This window comes from Bombina bombina, chromosome 6 (genome assembly GCF_027579735.1).
Source record: "Bombina bombina isolate aBomBom1 chromosome 6, aBomBom1.pri, whole genome shotgun sequence".
Taxonomy (NCBI): domain Eukaryota; kingdom Metazoa; phylum Chordata; class Amphibia; order Anura; family Bombinatoridae; genus Bombina; species Bombina bombina.
In genome coordinates this window covers 799,427,843-799,437,768 of record NC_069504.1, presented here as the reverse complement: position 1 = coordinate 799,437,768, position 9,926 = coordinate 799,427,843, and the positions used below count along the sequence as shown (strand labels likewise).

The 9,926-nt window shown below is 31.5% G+C and overlaps 1 protein-coding gene across 1 annotated transcript; it reads right to left on the bottom strand.

The window, feature by feature from the left end:
- Positions 1-2,967: 2,967 nt before the first annotated feature.
- Positions 2,968-9,666, bottom strand: NKX3-1 (NK3 homeobox 1). Its single transcript, XM_053716083.1, has 2 exons — positions 9,441-9,666; positions 2,968-3,377 (listed from the first exon to the last, which is right to left on the bottom strand). Exons 1-2 carry the CDS (start codon positions 9,664-9,666, stop codon positions 2,968-2,970), a joined length of 636 nt encoding a protein of 211 aa, XP_053572058.1.
- Positions 9,667-9,926: the final 260 nt, after the last annotated feature.

The window sequence follows — 9,926 nt, the reverse complement described above, 5'->3', positions numbered from 1 at the left end:
TGCCTATCCTTTCTCTAGATGATATATATATATTTACATTTTTTTTAACAATGCTTAATTTAACATGTAATAGAATTTCTAAGCCTTTTATGTCCCTGTTAACAATGGAAAAGGTTAGAGGGGTGAACTAAAAGATTACACAATCAAGAAAGTATTGGTATCATTCAATCCAAAATGTAATCCAAAAACATTTAGAATCTGGGTTGTAAATAAATATAACCAATAATACAATATTTAAAAAACAAACAAAAAAACACACAAAACAAAACAGCAAGCAGTCATTATATATAGTCTTTATTTACAAATATTAAAACAAATTAACACACTCCAGTAATGAGGAAGAGTTTTGGAGTCATTGAATATTCTGCTTGTATTTATTTGGTTTTGGCATTTACAATAAGGCACTTTCTGCAGAAATAAAATAAATAACATAAACCCCTCACATCTTCTTTAAGCTATGGGAACCACTTTGTTTAAGGAGTGGTCTGGATGGGCATCAAAACCAGATTTATGACAGAGATAGAACCTTCCCCCTCTGAGAAAAATGTAATCCGTAAATACACTAATGATCTGTTTGTGCAAAGCATAAGATAACAGAAATAGAGAGAGGGGGATTAAAATAACTTTATCACCAGGATAAATCATCCATTACATAAGTGGTAGGCAAGGTAAATTGTATATAGACTTGTATAATATAAACTTGTATACCTTCCTTTGCATTATGATTGATTTTGGTTTTCATTTTTGCTGGAGATCACTAAATTTGTTATCCTGAAATTTGACTCAGACTTACATAGCAGGCTGCATTTACATTCTTTTAGCTCTTAAAATTTGTCATATGCTTATTGAGATTGTATAAACTGCTCATTATATTTCAATTGCGATAATATTGTAAATAATGATGGGGCACTCGTATTAAATTCTAGGAACCAGAAAGCTAGAATCACATGTGTTTTTCAGTTGTGATTGCATGATTAATCCTAGACATAAAGTCCAAGTATAACAATTAAATTTACTTGAGACTGTATAAGAGATACTTATAGTGGAGGAAAAAATATGAGAACATTTTGAGTTTTAAAAGAGTTGAGCATGACAGTTTATGTGTGATAATGATATAATGAGTGTAGGAAGATTATGTATTTGAGTGAAAGAGACAAATTATCTGTGAGAGATGATCATTTTTGTAGATATGTTAAATCAACACATAAGAGATGTCAAATTCAAGAAAAAAGGTGGGACAGAAGAATAGACAATAGGAAAGGAATTCATTTAAATAATGCAATGGGAAATACTTAGATATTAATGATATTAAAGTAAAATTGTTTTTTTTGTTGGATCTAAAAGAGGGACTTTAAAAATGTATTTATTTATTTATTTTTGTAAAAATGAATGTTACTATCTAGAACACAAATGTATGCATATGGAGGAAGATCCCTGCCCAGAGTACACAAAACAAGTATGTCCCTTTAGTTTTAATATCAGTTTAAACAATTTCATCTTTTTTTCCAAACACAAGAATAATTTATCAAGTTTCTCTGCTAGTCTTTCCTTTTTATATTAGACAAAAAATTACTTTAACATCTCTAAGAAAAAAGATAAAGTAAGGAGTTTAAGTTGTATGCTACACAATCTATTTGGCAAATTAAAGGGATATGATATTTAAAAACGGTTGTGATTCAGACAGAGCATACAATTATTAAAAATTTCCCAATCAACTTCTATTATCAAATTTGCTTTGTTCTCATAATATTCTTTTTTGAAGAGATACCTAGGTAGGCATCTGGTGCACTACATAGCATGAAATAGTTCTGCCATCTAGTGTTCTTGAAAATGGATAACATTCTTGGAAAATTGCTGCCATATAGTGTGCCAGACACTTACACACGTCTGAGCTTTTTTCAAAAAAAGATACTAAGAGAACAAAGAAAAATGTAAAAATAAAAGTAAAGTAGAATGTTGTATAAAACTGCATGCTTTGTCGTGAAAGTAAAATGTTGGGTTTCATGAAGAAGAGAATTAGTGGGTGATGTGTATTGCACATGGTAATTTAACTAGAAGAAAAACTTTTGTGTGATACAATTTGTTTTTGATTAGTCAAGGGGGTGGGGTCTAATTAAACAAAAAAAAGAGAATGAGGGGAACTGAACTTGACACACATCAGTGTTGGAGTGTAAAGACAAGCTAAGTACAGCAAATGATTCTGGTTCTGTGATACAAATAGATTATAACTGGAAGAGTTTAGTACATTATGAGCTACAGTGACACAGTATAGAAGTACTTACAGTATGTGTAATGCCTAATGGATTTGTATTGGTTCTCCTTCTCTTATCATTTAAACACTTAAAGAAAATATATTATCACTAGATACACCAAGTAGCTGGGATACTCTTCTATGTAAGCTACTGTAAGTGCCTTTTGGATTTTTTTATAGAAATCATTGAAAATTCTAAGAATACATTATGACATAATTTAACCCCTAAAAAACCTGATACAGGTTAATCCCCCCTTATTGGAATTATTAACTTTATAAAACATTATTAAGCAAAAAATAACCCAGACCATTGCCCTATATTGTCATTCCACCCCTGAATTTCTCTTCCACTCAACTTTTGTGGCTCCATTGCTGAAATAAAGGAGTATACATTGTTTGTAGTTGATTGACATCCTAATATAATTTCCCAGAATCCTAAGCATGGCTCAGTAAATGGTTCCTCAACAGTAGACCTGTTTTCACTGTCTTCAGCGAGTTACAGGGCACACCACAAGATAAGTGACTTATGTGACATCCACCTATGGCAGTTACACCCCTGTCTTGGAGATAATACTCCCAAGATTGTGGGGAAATCCTACAATTATTACTCATTGGTGCTATCAAAGTGTCCAAACCTAGATTAATTAATATCAAAAGTATCAAAACAAAAAAAATATATTATTATTATCTTTGAGTCCATGGCTTTATTTGTGATGTTACCAGAGAGGTGGGTGCCATCCGGCCAGGTAATACAGGTAAGGATAGCAGTGGTAGTTCTGGTAGAAGTTGATCAGAGAGCTTCTGCTGATGTCTCCTTCTCTACAGAGTGCTGAGGTCTTATCATTGTCTTCCATGTCTGAAGCCATCTGTTTCCTTTTGGTCTTGTACCTTCTGTTCTGGAACCAGATCTTCACCTGTGTCTCTGTCAGCTTTAGGCTCTTGGCCAGTTGGGCTCTCTCAGGGGCCGAGAGATACTTCTGACTGGAGAACTTCCTCTCCAACTCAATGACTTGGGAATGGGAGAAAGCTGCTCTTGATCTCTTTTGCAGCTGCTTGTTTGGTTTCTCGTCTCCTACTAAAGTTGGATGAGAAGTTTCCAATTTGGACTGGTCTGTTTGCAGTTGTCCTTCTGTTAGATGATAAAAGCACAGGTTCAATGTACGTTCAGTAGGACAAACTCAAAGATCTATATAATATAGACAGTGGAGGTTTTAGACTTTATAAGCTAGGGTGCTGAAAAGCTGGAAGAAAAACTACATATCTTAAAGGGGTATGAAACTCAAAAAATTCATTTTGTGATTCAGAGCATACTGTTTAAAAGAAGTTTCCAATTGACTTATATTATCAAATTTGCTTTGTTCCCATGATATTCTGTGTTGAAGGGATACTTAGGTAGGCATATTGAGCGCTACATGGCAGGAAATAGTGCTGCCATCTAGTGCTCTTGCAAATGGATAACATTCTTGCAAACCTGCTGCCATTTAGTGCTCCAGAAATGGGCAACCCCTTAAAGGGACACTGAACCCAAATTTTTTTCTTTTGTGATTCAGATAGAGCATGCAATTTTAAGCAATTTCTTAATTTACTCCTATTAGCAAATGTTCTTCATTCTCTTGGTATCTTTATTTGAAAAGCAAGAATGTAAGTTTAAATACCGGCCCATTTTGGTGAACAACCTGGGTTGTTGCTGATTGGTGGATGAATTCCTCCACCAATAAACAAGTGCTGTCCAAGGTTCTGGACTTTCTTTTTCAAATAAAGATAGCAAGAGAACGAAGACAAATTGATAATAGGAGTAAATTAGAAAGTTGCTTAAAATTGCATGCTCTATCTGAATCACAAAAGAAAAAATGTGGGTTCAGTGTCCCTTTAAGCATATGTCCCTGCTTTTCAACAAAAATAATAATAATAATAATAATAATAATAGAAGCAAATTAGAAAGTTGTTTAAAATGGCATGTTGTATCTGAGTAATGAAATAAAAACAATGTCGATTTCATATAAATTTAAACATACAAACCAAGGCTCCTTCCTTATTTTTGTGACTTGTCTAAACACCTTTCTGCAACATTTATTACAAAGAAACAACAGTCCTAGCAGGGAAGACAGATTCATGCTGCAGGATTTATATGAAAGACTAAAACTAAAATTTCATGTTAAAAAAATAATAACGTTTTGTGTATGTTATGTTTCCTGATTCTTTACAGATTTAGGTTTGCTACAATGATGACATACCCTATAAGAATATGTGTTTGGTCTAATATGTTGAAACAAAATTGTAGTTGGAAGTTTATTATACATTTTTGACTTAAAGGGACACTGAACCCAAATTTTTTCTATTATGATTCAGATAGAGCATGCAAATTTAAGCAACTTTCTAATTTACTCCTATTATCAATTTTTTTTCGTTCTCTTGCTTTCTTTATTTGAAAAAGTAGGCATCTAAGCTATTTTTTTTGGTTCAGAACCATGGAAAGCACTTGTTTATTGGTGGGTGAATGTATCCACCAATCAACAAGAACAACCTAGGTTGTTCACAAAAAATGGGCCGGCATCTAAACTTACATTCTTGCATTTCAAATAAAGATACCAAGAGAATGAAGAGAATTTGATAATAGGAGTAAATAAGAAAGTTGCTTAAAATTGCATGCTCTATCTGAATCATGAAAGAAAAAATGTGGGTTCAGTGTCCCTTTAAGGCTCACTAAATATTCAGAGACAAAAATACTCTCCAATTCCCTAATGAAGTTAATTGTGCTCAAAAAGTAACCCTTAGTAAGTGTATGCCAGTAACTACCTATAAGTAGGTAGGAGTATGAAGAATTGAAATGATGGATGACTTATTTTGCACAAATGCAAATGTTTAATCCATTTACTGTCAGTGGTGGCTGCAAAAGGGCAGCCAAGAGATTAATAGTTCATACAGAGATTGTGAACCGTTCCAGGATTCTGGTAATGTGCCAATAACCTTGCCATTGTCTCAGCTTCTATATCCTCTGTATTTACAATTATACACAAAGCTAATCAAATGCCCATTATCTGCACCCAGATTAGAAACAATAATGCAGTGCTTACAAATCAGTCTCCGATTGCAGTAACTTTGGGAACTCTTCCATTAATGTTGTTTTAATAAATTATCAAAATGTGTCAAAACAGATTTTTTTTTTAAATTGAGGAAAATATATCATGATAGTAGTTAAAAGGGTATGAAATTCATTTTTTTTTCTTTTATGATTTAGAAAGAGCATGCAATTTTAAACAACTTTCCAATTTATTTCTATTTGCTTTATTTTCTTGGTATCCTTTGTTAAAAAGCATATCTAAATAGGCTTAGTAGCTTCTGACTGGTGGCTGCACATAGATGCCTTGTGTGATTGGCTCACCCATGTGCATTGCTATTTCTTCAACAAAGGATATCTAAAGAATGAAGCAAATTAGCTAATATAAGTAAACTAGAATGCTGTTTAAAATTGTATTCTCTATCTTAATAAAATAAGAAAAAATTGGGGTTTTATGTCCTTTAATCACACAGACTGCTAACATTAACGAGACATCACATGTATTTATTTTTTATTTTACTAAAAAGGGTACCGTAAAATCTATAGCATTAAAAAAAGACACACACACAATGTCCCTGTGCTGATAATGCTTTTTTTTATGTTTGAGGGATATGTTCGTATAATCACAAGTAGAGACAGCTGTCTTTTTCAGCAGTGAGTAATCTGTCCCTATGTATAAATTGTGCACAAGCATGCACTTCCTATTCATTTCAAAATCAATCCATATGTTAATCAATATTTAATGACAGTCAAGTCTAAAAAAAACATTTATGTTTTAAAAAGGGCATGTAATTTTAAACAACTTTCTAATTTACTTTTATCACAAATTTTGCTTTGTTCTTTTGGTATTCTTAGTTGAAAGCTAAACCTAGGCAGGCTCATATGATAATTTCTAAGCCCTTAAAGGCCGCCTCTTTTCACATAGTTTTTTATTTGCTTTTCACAACAGGGGAGAGCTAGTTCATGTAAACCATATAGATAACGTGATCATGCACGTGGATTGTGGTAGACACTGCACTAATTGGCTAAAATGAAAGTCAATAGTTAATATATAAAATGTCATGTGATCAGGGGGCTGTCAGAAGAGGCTTAGATACAAGTTAATCACAGAGGTAAAAGGTGTATTAATATAACTGTGTAGGTTATGCAAAACTGGGGAATGGGTAATAAAGGGATTATCAAACTTTTAAAACAACAAAAATTCTGGTGTTGGCTGTCCCTTTAATGATTCAGATAGGGCATGCAATTTAAAATAACTTTCCATTTTTTCTCTATTATCAATTTTGTTTTGTTCATATGCTTTGTTAAAATGCTGTTGTTCATATGCTTTGTTAAAATGCATATCTAGGTAGGCTCAAAAGCAGCAATGCACTTGTGGGGGCTAAGTGCTGATTAGTGGCTGCATATATGCCTCTTGTCACCTGACAAATACAGCTTGCTCCCAGTTGTGAATTGCTGTTCTTCAACAATGGATACCAAGAGAATGAAGAAAAGAATAGAGGTAAATTTGAAAGTTGTTTAAAATGATATGCTCTATCTGAATCAAGAAAGAAAAAATTGGGGATTTGTGTTCCTTTAATTCTTCAAAATCAAAAAATAAAGTGCACTGCAAATTAAGCTGTATTTAAAGTATCACAATAAAGCAAGCACATTTGACTTTGTATTATTTCTTTTTTATTATTATTTTTTAAACAAGCTACAATTGTGCAAAGTCTAAAAAATCTCCAGCACAAGTATTGGTTGTACCTTCTCTATATTTGACAGGCACTATGGACAAATTGACTAACCTGTGCTGACAGAGTTGATAAAAACATCTGTAAGCCAATTCTAATTGAGAATAAATAGTAATGATTGACAGACATTGCAAAGATATAACTGCATGGTTAATAGATTTGATATGCAATACAATATACTTTTAAAAAATGAACTCAATCCTAGTCTTACAAGCTATTTTGATTAATCAAACTTTACAGACTGATGCTGAAACTTCACATACATTTACACCAACATTATTGTGTAAGTTAAAAATGTAGGAGTGTATTCTAAACAGTCTGAGTTTGGATACAAACTTCTTTAAATTTATTGTTTAAAACTGACATACTACTCAAGTTGGATGACTTTTTGTGTGTGAGAAAAAGCTGACTTGTTAGCATAAGTAAATTGGTTATTCATAAAGCACTGACTTGAAACATGCTATTTACATATCAAGTTGCAAATTTAGGCATCAAGCCCATAAATACAACGGGTTCTATTTATATTGACAGTAAACAAATACAGGTGTCAATAGGTATTAGGGAAATTTGCACGGGGAGAAGAATTTCATTACAATTATTAAACTCAAATTCAAATGACTAGTAATTCTGTTTAAAGGCGTTTAACCAACTTTTAATTGATTGAATTGAAGAGTAATTAAAAATGTTAGCAAAATAGATATTGCTGACACCAGTGGTTGAATAGCTCAGAAAACATAAGAAGAAATTATTTGATTTTTAGGTCAAACTATTTCAAATTCTCTTGCTTTTTAGTTACTTTAAAAGCTACGTTATTGAAAGAAGATATGTGAATAAATATACCATAATCTAATGTGTTTTATATGACTCTGACCTATATACAGTATGTATATATATATATATATATATATATATATATATATATATATATATACACACACACATATATATATATATATATATATATTTAATTATAAAAAGCTATAATTTATAAATAATGTAAACCTTTATTTTAAATCAGACGTATTTTTAAGGTTAAGTTTCATAGAGTATGAATTATTTTTGTCGAAATGTTTTGGAGCTTTAATATGTGGAAATGATATATCACATTCCAAGTTGAACTGGTTTTCCTAAATTATGATTTATTTATTTTTTAAAAATGTATTTACTTAAATAAATATTAAAGTCTTTATTAAAACATATTTTAAAATATTCACTTCTATTTCCTTATTCTAATAAAAATACAGTAGTATAATTAATAAAACTAAGAAATTGGATTCAGGAAAATACGTCTATGCAAAATACATGAACAAAAAGCAGATACTTTTTTACAGTCTTTTCCTCTTATATTCGATTGCGAGTTACTGTCATTTTATGTATGTATATATATATATATATATATATATATATATATATATATATATATATACATATATATATATATATATATATATATATATATATATATATATATATATATATACTGTATATGATTTGCCTGCAAGTTACTGTCATTATATATATATATATATATATATATACATATATATATATATATATATATATATATATATATATATATATATATATATATATATATATATATATATATATATATATATATATATATATATAATTTGCCTACACTTAAAAAAAAGAAATCATGCAGAACACACAAGGGACACCCAATCTTGTTTGTATTGTCCTCACTTTACAAGATGCTGTCCCTCTCACTGTTATTTTCCTAAAACAATATTTTAGTGCCTCCCTGGGGCTGACTGGGAGAGCTCTGTTTTACTACTAAAACGAGGTGGGTTGAGAAATTAGCAATGACCCCTCTGCCCTGTTCAGGTTTATTTATTCTTTAAAAACAGAGGGGGGAAACCTATGTCAAGGGGAGTGGGAGATAACCATGTGGAAAAACAGATTTAGTTGATTACTGGCAAGGAAGTGGTTAAAAGAAGCATTCATCTTCAGTTAATGACAGATGTCATTTGTATAGATTAATTTAAAAAAATCAAAAAACATTTAAGAGACAAATATGATTATAAATCCGTAAAGTAACATACAGAAATTATATTTTAAAGGGTGCAGAAGCTCGAAACGTAGTGAATGAACTTCATTGGATACTAACAGTTACAGGACATATAATACAATATTGTAGGGTAGTTTGAAAGTTTTGGAAATTAATAGAAGTTAACAGATTCTGAAATATTAACTAGTCAAAATAATACAAGTATGGTAATATATTGAGGTAAGAAGCATTGATTTGGGACCTAAATAGAAAGGCAATGTCTTGGTTTGTTTCTTAGATATTAACTTAAATAATAACTGGACTGTCAATATTTTACAGTAGTTAAGGAAATGACTTTTTCCATATATAACATCTCACCTCTCAGACTGTGGTGGATCTCTGTTTGGTAAGATGTCTGTCTGTCTTTATCTGTATGAGAAATGTTCTTCATTCCGGTATCTCTGTCCTCTTCTTGGTCTCCATCCTGGGTTTCATTTTTACTTCTCGCTTCTCTGTTCCTGCAACCCAGGTCTGACAAGATGTCTTGAATGAAGAAGGATGTCAGAGGCTTGGCAGGGACTGACATGCCTTCTTCTTTGGCTGGTTGTGACATCCAGAGGTGGGTGCTGTAGTAACCCAAGGGTTTACAAACGCTGGTTTGAAATGAAGATTAGGGCTCTTGTAGAGAGATGGTGGTGGAGAATTTTGAAGAGATTAGAAATTTGTCTTGACGAGTTAGAAGGTGAAACAAGTAAATTGGTGTGAAGAAGCCAAATATAAGATCAATAATTAAAAAGTACTGGGAAATTATTTTAGTGATATAGAGACACAAACTGAAGCAAAGGTGTCTATTATCTATCAGATAACTGTGAG